The sequence below is a fragment of the Colossoma macropomum genome, unplaced genomic scaffold, assembly GCF_904425465.1.
Source record: "Colossoma macropomum unplaced genomic scaffold, Colossoma_macropomum, whole genome shotgun sequence".
NCBI lineage: Eukaryota > Metazoa > Chordata > Actinopteri > Characiformes > Serrasalmidae > Colossoma > Colossoma macropomum.
Window position 1 is genome coordinate 29,224,226 of NW_023494805.1, and position 13,689 is coordinate 29,237,914.

Consider the following 13,689-nt stretch of genomic DNA (forward strand, 5'->3'; position numbering starts at 1 on the left):
TCCAGTGGATTAGCTTGTTAGCCGCTCAATTGAAGCTCAGGTCTGAATACACATGTTCAGAGATTCTCTCTAATACAAAGGAAATGGCATTGGGGGTAAGCATGACACCCAGCTTGGCCAATCAAATCCCTGTAAGCCAATCATATCCAATCTTGACATCAGTGATACTCTTCAAAATGTTACGACAATTCTCTTCAGCAACAGCAAATCAGGTCACGAGCACTCAGTCATTAACATTAGTGCTTTATAAAATATTGTACAGAATAAATCATTACTGATCACTGCTATCATAATTCACTGAAACACTTATGGTTACAAACTACAGCCATTTAGTTCTGCAGAGACTTGCACTTCAAATGAGTGTTTGTACTGCTGCTGTGTTTGCTGTCCTTTAGCCTGTTGGCTAGCTGACCTGCCTAGATCTAGTTAAGAAAATAAGGTGTAAGCCCCTCAGTTTAAACAAAAACAGGTTACTTTATCAGTACACTCAGTGGTCCAAGCAAGCAGCATTGCAATCAAAGGTTATTCCATTAACAGTACAAGGATTGCTGTGAAATAGCACAGTAATAAAGAGGTCAGTTGTTGTGAGGTGGTCAGGATGTGCTTACATTGAATATTTTAAAATAGCTTTGAACGCGGCTCAGCCAATCAGATTTTAAGACTGGATCTGTTTTATCTATTTTTTAATCTAAAATGATCTGGCCTGGCACCGGAGGTTCTCAGACAGAGAACTTTAAGCCATGTTTTTTGCAGTTTTATATGTGTAAATAACTTACTGTCTCCCAAATTGAGGACAGTCTTAACTTGTCTAATAACTCAACATACACATAATGAAGGGACTTTTGACACCTTTTTGCTTTGTGTTACACCCTTAGGGATTTTAGGGGAATATCAGAGTCACACCAGGGAACTGACAGGCGATCCTACTGCATACACATTAAAGTAAATTAGTTTGTCATTCTTGTAATGGGTACTTGTTTCATAATAAAAAGACAAACTGGATCAAGGATACATTTGAAGAGGCAGGAAATACAATGTTTTTGGAAGAGCATAAAATGAAGCTTCCATCAGAATACATATCTGAAATTCAGAGGCTGGCAGATACATCATTAATAGACTAGCATCACTACAGAGCTAATATTGAAACGCCAGTGCTGAATAAAAATACTAGCGTCCAATTTTTTTTCTACAGAAAAGAAATTGACACATTGCATCCATAACTTTATAGTGAACTAATGAGCATTTGGAAGTCCTCAGATGAACCCTGAGCAGGGTTTGGGCTATGATGTTTTGGCCTGTGTAACTAGTTGGGCAGGTGTGACTGTGGTGCGCTGCTGAATTGTTGAGCACCAAGTCTCAGAGAGCCTATTTCTGTAATCTAAATCCCCCTCCTCAGTAGACATTAAATACTAGGCTTGGCTTTGGCATGTTACCAACCACAGCCAAATCAGACGCTACAGCAAACATGCGGAAGGATCAAACGAAAATGTGAAAAGAAAGTGAAAGAGACTGAGTATAAGGGATTTTCCAGAGTGGTGAAGCCAAGTGCACACGGATGGTATGGACATACACTTTTGTGGTAGATGCACAAAGCCAAGCTTTAAAAAGGAGTCAGATAATTCATTAGTATTCAGAACCCAAGCATAAAACAGACACATGTAAACACCTACACTCACTGACCGCTAGCTATACTAACTATGTTGTATCAACACTCATTCTAATTATCCATTTTATCGGGTCCACTTAACATTTATTTGCACTTTGTAAATTGTACAAACCCATTTCCAAAAAAGTTGGGCGCTGTCCAAAATGTAAATAAAAACAATGCAATGCTGTGCAAATCATTTAAACCCATATTTAAATAAAAAGACTTGTCAATTGTCAAAGTTAATTTTTTGAAAAATAAAAAGCCTATTTTGAATTTGATATCTGAAACACATTTCAAAAACAGTTGGGACAGTGTCATATTTACCACTGTGATGCACAAACTCTTCTTTTAACGGCACTCTGCAAGTGTTTGGGAACTATGGAGACCAATTGCTGTAGTTTCTAATGGGTGACAGCTGGACTGCAGGCAGGCCAGTTTTGCACCTGGACTCTTTTATTATGGCCTTTTCATGTGTTCACCTGACAAAATCTACAGAACAACCCCAGGGAGGCACTGTATTTTAGGAGTGTATTTTGTTTAGACTAGGACATTAAACATTTCAAGCACATTGCTTCAGAGGTGGTCACTGTTCTAGGCACCAAAGGCACCTGTACAGAACTATCCTAGTTTCAAAGGCAGGACAAGCACTTCAATTTTCGCTGGATAATATGCTAAAATGTGATTTTACAATGTGTAAGAAAAGAAATATTCATGCATCATTGGTACTAGTAATAAGGGCAACATCCCCATGTACCTGAAATTGGGAAATATACATATATTGTTGTTTTTGTCAGGACAGGACAACGCATCAACTGAAGAAACTAAAAATTCATTACTGCCCTTTCAGCATATGCACATGTTTCTTTTTTACAGAGCACAATTTTGGGGAGCAGAAAAGAAATGGAGGAGGAAGGAGGATCAGCAATACAAGTACTTAAGCTTCATTGTTGAACAAATAAAACAACAGTGCAACTCAAAAGACTATGAGAAACTATGTACAATTCCAAATACATCCATTGCCAGGATATATGCAATGCCATACATCCAGACTGGTGGTGCCTCAGCTTTTGTCATTAAAATATTCATTAGACTACAGTCTCTTTGCTTTGTATCTTAACTTAGATTAGTAGTATCTTCAGTAAAGAGTTTCTCTTTCAGTTTATAGTAATGCCCTTTCATCTCCATCAGTTCCTGGTGAGTGCCTTGTTCAAGCACTGTCCCCTGGTCAATCACAATGATTTGGTCTGCCTTCTCAATGGTCTTCAATCTATGTGCAATCACCATTAATGTCTGATTGGGGCAGTTGGCCAAGACATCTTGAATCTGTGAAATATTTTGAAGCATGATGTTACATGTTTTTTTAATCTGTTACATGTATTACAAATAACACTGTTTTTCTCACTATACAGTGTGTGTGTGTGTGTGTGTGTGTGTGGGTGTGTGTGTGTTTGTATGTTTACCGCTTGTTCACTTTTGGCATCCAGAAAGCTGGTGATCTCGTCCAGTAAGAGAACCTGTGGCTGTCTGATCAGAGCTCTGGCGATGGCAATGCGCTGCTTCTGACTACTACCAAGAAGGCTTCCTCGTTCACCTACATCTATTGACAGCATTTTTTCAGAATCATGTTGTTTTTAAGACTACCTTCTATGTTAAATGAGTTAGTGTTGTTGAAATCACAATGTAAAGACTATGGTAAAATTATGCAACACTTGTAGTTCTGTGCCACCTTATGTGCTTTCTTATTTAATTGTTATATGCAGCAAATTCAAAATCTGAGCCAGTGTATTTACCTGTGTCATAACCCTTCTGTAACTCACGGATGAAATCATGAGCATTGGCTTTACGAGCTGCTTCCTGGATGCTCTCAAGTGAGCAGTTAGATAGGCCATAGGCAATATTGTCTTTTACTGTACCAGAGAAGAGAACAGGCTCCTGGCCCACCACAGCAATCTGCAAAAGATAATAATTATGAATGCAACCATTTTGATCAACATATAATACAATAGTTGCTAACATTGAATAAATTCTAGGAGGCCAAGTCCAAATCAGAGTGAGACCAAGTCAAGACTGAGTCCATATGAGAGCAGGACTGGGTCACGAACAAAACCCAAAAAATCAAGTTGTCTTCAAGACCGTACTTTAATTAGTCTTTACCTCCTTCCAGTACAAATTACTGAAAAAAATGATTTTCTTTTCACAAAACAAAAGTGTGTGGACAAAAATAACATAATAAAACCTCTTCTACTTACAAAGACAAATGTGGAATGGACTAAAAGATTTCTTTACATTCAACACCCATTCTGAATAGATGCAAGCAAAGCCCTGTTTTAAATGAAGGAACTGCTACTAAAATAGCCACACTCAAATTAGAATTTATGGCGGGTTTTCAGGCATTTTCTCAAACTCCACAGCTCACATTAATACAAAATGCCATATTCAGATGTCTTATGTAATCTAAACGTTAAATGTTAAGAATTTTTTATAAAATTTGTGCAGTCCAATAGCAGTTCCACAGTGACACTACAACAGTATCTTATGATGCAAGTACAAGTATCATACCTTGCTGTGCAGATACTTGTGCTCGTAGTTCTGTAGAGGCTGTCCGTCCAGTAAGATCTGTCCATCCTGGGGCTGGTAGAACCTCTGCAGTAAACTCACACATGTACTCTTCCCCCCACCAGAAATCCCTACCAGGGCAGTCATTTGACCTGGTTTTAGCTCCAAAGAGAAGTCCTGAAACAACAAAATCCAGGATTGAATTTAATGTTTCTTTCCCAATAATTGCATTTGAAACTATAAAATGGTTAAATTCCAAAAATAACAGCATGTAGTACGTTAGCATGTTGCATTTTTCATAATGGATTACACATGAACTGATATATTTTTTGTTCCAAAATGTGCTTCATGGATTGCATATTAGCATGTTTATCATGTTCATATAACAAAAAGAGGATGAAGCTTTCTTATTGCTGTTGTCGGAAGAAAATTTCGTATCTCCATTTTTGTTTTTCAGTTTTTAACATGATTTGAAAAAGCCTGTGGCTCTTTACATAGTGTGTAAATTTCATGAAGAATGGACAAAAAGAAACGGCCCAAAATTACTTGGAAAAATGTCTGGTTCCATTGACTTACATTAAAAGTAAAGTAGGTTTTTTCCTTTTCCTGGAAAGTTGTCTTTTTGGAGATACGTGGTTCCTTCCGACAACAGCGTTATGAATCTTATTCATAAGAAATGCTTATGAATCTTATTTAATGTGAGCTGTCAGAAATTAGTCAAGTGTGTTTCAACTGATAATACAAAAAAAAGTAAATCAAATATTTTGCCCTGTGATCTTGTCGCAGGTTAACTGAACATAAGCTGATCTAAGAGCTGTACCTTTAGCACACTGTGGTCAGGCCGTGTTGGATAGCAGAAGTTGAGCTTCTGAAAGCTGACATCTCCCTTTAGCTTCTCTGACTGAAGCGTCCCATCAGTGCTCACTTCAGGCTTGCGGTCCAGGTACTCAAACACCTTCCTGGCTGCACCCACACAGTTCAGCATGTCTCCAAATCTATAGATCAAGGTCTGAGAGAGGTATAGCAAAAAAAGGTTTTGCAGGTTGTTATAATAAAGGTTTTGCAGCTTCCGGAGTCTCCCACCTTTATTCTTTAGGTACGGTCAAAGGTAGACATACCCTAATGTTGTCCCCCAGGTTTGACTGGTAGAGGATGAATGAGACCAGACTGCCTGTGGTCATCTGTCCATACTGGATAAACAGCCTGCCATAGTGTAGCATAGCCACCTGCACTCCCAACCCCACTAGCTGAAAATGACACACATACATAGACATACAGTTTCACATACAAATACACTCAGTGGGAAAGAGAGGCCTGTGATTAGCAATCTTTCAATAATGTTATGATCAAAAAGCTAGAGTGTTTAATACTGCGAATACTCTGAATGCATACACTGGTTTAAACTCTAGCCTTACTCAGAAATTAGAATTAAGGCATAATGAAAAAGGCAAATGGAACAATTCTGACTTGGTCTTTCCAGAATGGTGAATTTCACATCAAACCACTCTGAATGAATTTAACAATTAAATAAAGCAGAAATTAGCCTTTAAAGGAAATGAATAATTATAATTAAATAAAAGAGTCAAATTACAAAGACAATAGAGGGGCTTAATTTCATACTCACCCGTCTCACCAGTAGGTAAACTGCCCTGACTGTGCCCCGCCGAGTCTTTAGATTATGGGTGTCCATCAACCGGTCATTATAACGACACGACTCACTCTGCTCTGAGTTAAAGCTCTTTACTGTCCTGATGCCTGACACCGTCTCCCCTGCAGCATCGTTGGTTCTTGCCATAGAGTCCTGCACCTCCTTTGTGAGTCTCTACAATAAACATAAACAAGCCATTTTCTCCTGTTTCTTAGCTAGTTTTGAAAGCTTTACAAAGTAAAAGGCATTCTGTAGCTGCCTAGCAGTTTGCAGACAGTATAAATGCATTCAGCAAAATTGTTGTGTATTGTTTATGCTAGAGACCACTCATTCAGAGGGTCAGAGGCGCTTGTGTCAGCACTAATAGGTGCTGAAAATTACATGGTAAACGTCACAAACACGCCACATCCTAGGTTTTCATCCAACTGCTTGTATTCCCAAAGTTATGACTTCTCTGGTCTTTTTGAACCATGCGATGCATGTTAATCTCCTCAAGGCATGGCAACAATACTTTTTTTTTGCATAGGTCAGTGTATGCAGTATGATAACTTATCATTGTTAACTTACTGACATCATATGACTCTTGCTAAGCATCACTGCCAACATGAATATGTGGTCACTAAGTCATATTCAGTAATGGCAGAAAAATACAGACCTCAATTACAAAAAACCTGAGACAGTATGTGAAATGCAAATAAAAACGTGAGTAATTTGTAAATCCACACAAACAGTGAATAATCCAGCAGTTTAAAAAAAACATTCCTTGGTGAGCGATTGCAAGGATTTTAGATATCTCTATGGTGCATAATATCAGCAAAGGTTTCAGGGAAACCAGAACAATGTCTCTAAAAGGGCAATGCCACAACTGAATGCCTGCAACTTTCAACCCCACAGACAGCACAGCATTAAAAACCGACATGCTTCTATGATATAAATCATCACACAGGCTCGAGAATACTTTGACAAATGGTTCTCAATAAAAGGTTGTAACGATTTCAATATGTATCGAAAAATCAAATTTGAAACACTGTATCAAAATGTAAAACTGTATCATTAATGTTTTCTCCTTGTTCCCCTTCAGAGTGTCTCTCATTTTCTGCCTTTCATGAAAACCACTGTCAATGATCAAAACTAAGTATCCGAGTGCCTTATATCAGAGTAAAGTGGGCACGGCTTATGATATGGACCTGTCAAATGACTGGGCTGTGTTCTGTGTTTTTGAAGAGCTTATAAAATCTATGGCTTTTAATTAAACCAATCTGTTCAGTTTATAATTATAGCCCTGTAACATGACACTTTTAGTGCACTGAATATTAATAAATCAAGTTGAATCTTGACCTCTGAAAAAAAAACATCATCTCTAAATTGAACATATGTACATCGATACATCCTTATCTGTCCTTTGCGCATGATGCAAACATTAACACATTAACACACATTCAGGCACTTGTTTTTGCTGCATCGATACAAGTATTGTATCAGGACACCACAATACTGTATCAAATCAAACTTAGAATTTTGCATATCTTTACAACCCCTAAAAAACACAGTTTGTTGCTTCATCCACAAATACAAGTCAAGACTATACTATGCACATCGGAAGCCATGTCACCAAGTCCGGAAATACACCAACAACTCCAGGCTCAAGCTCATCTGAAATGGACTAATGCACAGTGGAGTTCTGACTGCTTATGGAAGTAATGTTTAAAGATGTTTATAGAAATAATGTTTTACATACTATCCTAATTTTTTTTAATTGAGGTATGCAAGCTTTATACCTTCTTGAAGTGCAGCATCTTGAGTTTTCATTAATCTGTTTAACCACTGGATATTTTATTATTACTCTTATAACTACAGTCAGTTTAAAATGACACTCTTACTTTCTTTTCATATGTGTAATTATTGGAGCTGGCACCAATCTAATACCATGCAGAAATGCAGTGGAATATGCTGGATCAGGTATCGGAGAGAAAAATGTTTCGATATTGGCATTGGTATCAGAAAAGAAAAAGTGGTATTGTGCCATCTCTAGAAATTATTAATTAAACTATTTATACTTCATTCACTGTTAATACTTTACACAAATCATGAAACAAAGCAGCATCTTACTTAAAAAGATAAGAGGTGATAAGTGTCCCAGAAACAGAACCACCCACCGACTTCTGTGGCAGGTATTTTGCTGAAATAAAGATCATGATGACCTCTAGATCACCAAATACAAGGAGGAATCAGTGCTATGATGGAAAGACTGGCAAAGCAGCTCTGCTGAATTTTGCGAACAAAATTACTTCAGGGCTGCTACATTTTCATGCAAGTATTTGTTTGGACATTGGTAGGCATTGTTTCTTTTTGTTGGTGGACAAATGTCTTAAACCATTAACCATTTCACCACTCACAAATATATGAGACATCGAACTGAAGCTTTGTGTTTAGTATGGAAGTGCTGGACATCCACACTGACAATGTTTATATCTAAGTCTGTTTGGTCAGTACCTGATAATGTGTGTCATAGATGTTCTGTAACAGGCCAGTCAAAGGTGTCTCCATCAGCATCAGTAGAGTCAGCTTCCAGGAGAGGTTGAACATCAGGTATAGCATGCCAATGGTTTTAATCAGTGTCCGCAGAAGAACATTCACATTCAGGGCTACAGCTCGGGCCATCAGAGTGGTGTCTGTGGACAGTCTGGATGTGATGTCACCTGCAGGAAAATTTGCAACATCGCAAGGTTTGACAACCATTGCAGTCAAATAAAATTCATGTGCTGTCCATGGCCATGTCACACAGCTTAGGGAGTAAATCTCTATGGTAACAGGAGTTTAAAAGCACATGAAATATAATAAAATGACTTTCATGCTAAAATCAGTGTCAGCACCACAAGAAAGCAAATTTCATTCAAAGACTCTATTTTAGTGGCTTGTGGCTACTAAAATACTCACTACACTTCAATCAAAAATGCCACTAAACCAAATTTTAAATGATATATGAGTAATCACACTTAATATGACCAGAGACATGAATTGACAAGGTAAGGGGGTCAATTTTGATTTCATGTTGGCTTTAAACATTATCAAGTGTTCAGAAGTGAGTCTTTGGGTCTTGAGCAGTCTAAGCATGGGGGAAGGAAATCTCAGAGCATCATGTAAGTGTGTACCTGTCTTTGTAACCTCAAAGAAGCCAATTTCTTGCCTGACCAGGGAGCCGAAGAGCTGAAGCTTCACTCTACGAATGAAGCTCCTAACAGCCCACGTGAAGAGGCCTCCTCGGCAGCCTGCACTGAAAGAGCTGAAGAAAGACAAAAAGCTTTATTGGTTAAGCTACAGTTAACATAAGCATCAGCTACTGCCAGAGGTGTAAGTAACGAATTACATTTACTCTCGTTACTGTAATTGAGTACAGTTTTCCCTGTAACGGTACTTTTTTGAGTAGAATTAATTTTTAATGAAATACTTTTACTTCGCTACTTTAATTTTCATAACGTTACAGAGTAAAAATAAATTATGAGCGTATCAGCTTAGAAACCAATATGAACGAAGGGTGGCTAAATTTATAAGATTCACCAATCAAAAACAGCAGCTCCGGCCTTAAAAACACTACAGAGATGTCCAGTTTAGTGGAGAAGGACAGAGGAGACCTTGACCAGCTCACTTGAGGAAAAGACCACATCCAAACGGTCATCTCTATTCATTTTCACACAAACCAAAGGAAACGGCGTTATTATCAGCTGCCAAACACGAAACCTGCTGAGATCCGCTCTCACAATTCGACTCCAGCCTGAGGAAGCATTAGCTGAGCTAGCTGATCTCAGCTAAACAGGTACCGTGTTTACGGTTTTCTTTCTTTATAATGATTCTGTTTATTAAACTTGAAATCTGCTGCGTATATTTTATTACAGTGCCTGTGAGCTACTTTAGTTAACAGGTGTCGCCCGCAGACTACAGTTTACCTGTTTATACAGCCTAGTTTAGCTGCTGTTTTGGAGATAAACGGTCATTTGATACAAGAAATCTGGTCTAATACAGGATCTTCATAAACTCTGAGCAGTGATTCTGTTGCGCCGTTGTTGACTGGCCTGATCTGATCCCTCCCAACCTCCCCGCCCTCTCACTGTCTCTCGCTGTCTCTCTCTCTCTTTCTCTTTCTCTGTCTCTGTCTGCCTTTGTGTTTGTCTTTAAGCTGTGTAGTTGTTTAACTGTGAAATGCAGTAATAACGTCTGGTTCTGTGTGAAGTGATCAGCATCATTAGTGAAATATATTACAGTAAAATCAAAGCTGGGTAAGTTGCTTATGCTGCTGCTAATTTTAATGGTAGAAATGTTCTGAACAGATATCAGTGAAAATGTACAGTTTGAAGGCTGTGAATGTGTTTACTGTCTGTAGAGGTTCACACCTACTAACAATGTAAGCTAGTGTTTAGGGAGCTGATGGGCAGCAGGACTCTCACTAAAATTACATTATTAATTAAGCAATTTACTCATAATTTTGAATCAGTTTTTTTCTCTTAACTGAACTTAATTAAACACTAACACCCTCTACACAGTTTTTCAGGGACTCGAAAATACTTTGTTGGAAACAGATAAACAAGGACATCTTATCTAATCATTTAACTGTGAAATGCATGCAGTTTAATGTAAACCCTGTTGCTTACACAGTTCACAGAAAGGTGTGTAAATGTGCACTAGCAGAGCGGACTGTGATCAGTCTCAGCTCTCAGAACTTTAGCTTTAGTGTTTTTCTGTACAGATTATTTCTAATGATGTAGCCGAGTCAGCTCAGAAATATGTTTGGGTTGTGACAGCAGAAACATGAAAAAGTAGCTAAGTAACTCGGTACTTAAGTAGTTCTTCAACGAACTACTTATTTAATCTTACTGAGTAATTTTATTTACTAACACTTTTACTTGTACTTGAGTAAATTATCACTACAGTAACAGTACTTGTACTAGAGTAGGGATGTTCAGTACTCTTTACACCCCGGGCTACCGCATGTTGTGTAGTGAATACAGAGCTGCTTAACTCTACAGGAACACACACTGTGTCCAGTTTATTTTACTCACCTTCCAAAAGAGAACAACGTCATGAATATTATTGCAGTTTGGAAATCACCCCGGTGGTACTCAGCTCCCAGGATGTCGATCAGCCTTCCAGTGTACAGTGGAATGAACATCTCACCTGAAGAACAATAGGACCTGAGCTCGGATGCTTCACTCACTGATTATTCAAACAACCAAAATGAACGTAATACTTACAGAGCACAGCTAAGGCTAGAAACACAAACGCCCCGATCAGAAGAAGGTAGTCAGGCTTGTAGAAACGGACCACTCTCATGAAGAGGACTCGAGCCTTCTGCTTCTTGTCTTTTCCGTTGTTTTCCTCACTGTCAGGCAACAGTGTCTCCCAAAATAAGCATCCCAGAGCAGCAGCGACACTACCGACCAGCCATGTGTCAACCTTCGCCAGCCGAAAGGTTCCAAAAACAGTTAAGCGACCCGTTTCCCACACCGGTCCTATAAAACAGTGAGCTAAAAGCCATCGCTTCACCACCGGCCTTTTAGCGTCCTCGCACGGGAGAAGGACTCCGTACAGAAAGACACACCGCACTACTGACTCCAGCCACTGTCTCAGCAGGTTATCACTACCGTCCAAACTCTTTTCCCGAGATCTCAGGTGTGTGCCTACAAAATCCAGCGCGTAGATGATGATGAAGTCCAGACATACTGTTAGAACGAAAACCAGAACATTTCGCATGGTTACTGACCGGAGAGAACTGCAGAGGAGACTGTGATGGCCAAACTGCGCTTAGGCGCCTAAACCTCAAACACTCGCTGTCCAGCGCATTCAAAGAAAAGCAGTCGTCTTCGTTTTACGGTTAGCTGACCGCTACTGAGAGCGTCCATTGCCCTCCCCTGAACTGATGTCGGGCGAAAAGTTTACCCATATTAGCTACAGCTTCTTCTGAGTGTCATTTTCTTTCAGTTTCACTTTCACTGCCTGCTGACTGCAGAACAGGAGGCAGCGGTTCCAGGACCGCAGTTTCAGGACCGCAATTCCAGGACCATATGTTTTCGCGACACTGCTTCCTAGCGAAGTGGATACAAGGACCGATTTTACGCGTGGAAAAGATGGATGATGACAGTGGGAGTGTGAGCACAGAACGTGAATCAAGTTTTATATAATTAACGTTAAAACGTTCTGGTGTTTTGAATTAGACAGCAAAGTTAACGTACATAGTACGTACTATGTAGTTAACAAAGTTAACGAACTGTTCGCTATTAACAAAGTTAACTACATAGTCAAGGCACTATACGCAGTTATCTGTTAGCTAGATTGCTTCAAAACGAACTGTTAGCCTGCTTTTTTGGAACCGTAGCACCGTTTTGGCAAGCCTAACTATCTAGCTAGATATCATATACTAATTATTACCATAATGGTTATGATAATGAATTCTACCCAGCACATTAATTAGAACTCAAAAGACGATAAAAGAATGTCCGTATAATATATGTCTGTCCACTGCATTAAATCAGCATAGCTGTTTGTCTTCAGTGTAAATACTTAATACTTACTGTTCTACCATTTAATTAAGTTTTAATAATCTTACTAATTAAACTGTCCTGACTCTCTGTTTACCCCACTATATGTGGTGTTCATTCTATCAAAAGGTGTTTACAGACCTATGACCTATGACAAAGACTTGCTGTTCTGTATTCTGTATTGGTATACTAGTATATTTAAAATATATTGTTTAAAAAATGATCCTTTTTCCTTTGGTAGGCCATCATATATGGCCTAGCTGTGCTGAAGAATTTATCCTTGCAGCAGGCTGAGCAGGTCTTCCTCTGTGCTCCAGTTTATTAACACGGGTAAGAGTAGAGAATGTAATTGTTTTTACATAACGGCATAAAATATTGGTCAATTCTTTAAATTAAAAAGTAGTAACGTCAATTAATATACCATGAAAGTTATTTCTGTTAAGTGAGCAGTGGTTATGTTGTCTTTTTACTATTTCAGTGAAGTGGAGGAATTTAACAGAGTGATAGATAAACAATTGAAGAAAGAAGGGAGACCATTCCATTGGTAGGTAGTGCTGTAACCTAATTCACAAAGTGGGGTTTGAGTATTGAAATTGAAACATCAAATGCCAATAACATTAGGTTTTCTCGCATCTTTCTCGCATCTTTCTCGCATCTCTGCGATGGTTGAGAAACCATCCCAGTTTTAAATGTCTCTTTTTAACCCATTTGCTTTTTGTGTGTGTGTGTGTTATTGAGGGGGATTATATCTTACTTGTTGAATGTTGTTGGTTGTTATTGTTGATATATTAAATAAATATTATGGCACCAAAGCCTTTCTTGTGTCTCAAATATCTGGTTGAGATTTGGTGACTGTAAAAGCAATATGTGCAATTGATTGTATCTTTATTTTTACACAATTACACAAAATGCAACTCTTAATAAACAAGTTTCATTATGAGACAAAGTAGTATTTGGATGGAATAAGCCTTTAAAACTATAATTTAGATAAAGTAGTAGTATTTGGGTGGAATAAGCCTTTAAAACTGTAGTTATGTAGACAGGAAGGAGCATTGGTCATCCCCTCCGCTAGGGGGCAGTGTCGCAAAAACATATGGTCCTGGAATTGCAGTCCTGAAACTGCGGTCCTGAAACTGCTGCCTCCTGTTCTGCAGGAATATAGTATAGGCCTGCGAGGGGCATTCCTCTTCACCAGAGCACCACCAAGCCCCCACCACAAAAAACATGAAACTGGTAGATCAGCGAGAATTTTTGATTATGTAAAAGAGTTTTCAAAGTTTGTTTAAGTAATAGATGACTTTAATCAT

General features: G+C 38.6%; 1 protein-coding gene across 1 annotated transcript in view; it reads right to left on the reverse strand.

The window, feature by feature from the left end:
* The window catches only part of LOC118825392, a 31,644-nt gene extending 19,836 nt beyond the window's left edge, over window positions 1–11,808 (reverse strand). The window contains exons 1-11 of the mRNA XM_036595979.1: window positions 11,099–11,808; window positions 10,907–11,021; window positions 9,005–9,135; window positions 8,346–8,551; window positions 5,829–6,026; window positions 5,323–5,451; window positions 5,025–5,213; window positions 4,208–4,381; window positions 3,439–3,598; window positions 3,109–3,245; window positions 2,767–2,971 (exon numbers count right to left, since the gene is read on the reverse strand). Coding sequence (XP_036451872.1) covers window positions 2,767–2,971; window positions 3,109–3,245; window positions 3,439–3,598; window positions 4,208–4,381; window positions 5,025–5,213; window positions 5,323–5,451; window positions 5,829–6,026; window positions 8,346–8,551; window positions 9,005–9,135; window positions 10,907–11,021; window positions 11,099–11,597 — 2,143 coding nt within the window. The 5' untranslated portion in view covers window positions 11,598–11,808. The remainder of the gene's footprint in view (window positions 1–2,766; window positions 2,972–3,108; window positions 3,246–3,438; window positions 3,599–4,207; window positions 4,382–5,024; window positions 5,214–5,322; window positions 5,452–5,828; window positions 6,027–8,345; window positions 8,552–9,004; window positions 9,136–10,906; window positions 11,022–11,098) is intronic.
* Window positions 11,809–13,689: the final 1,881 nt, after the last annotated feature.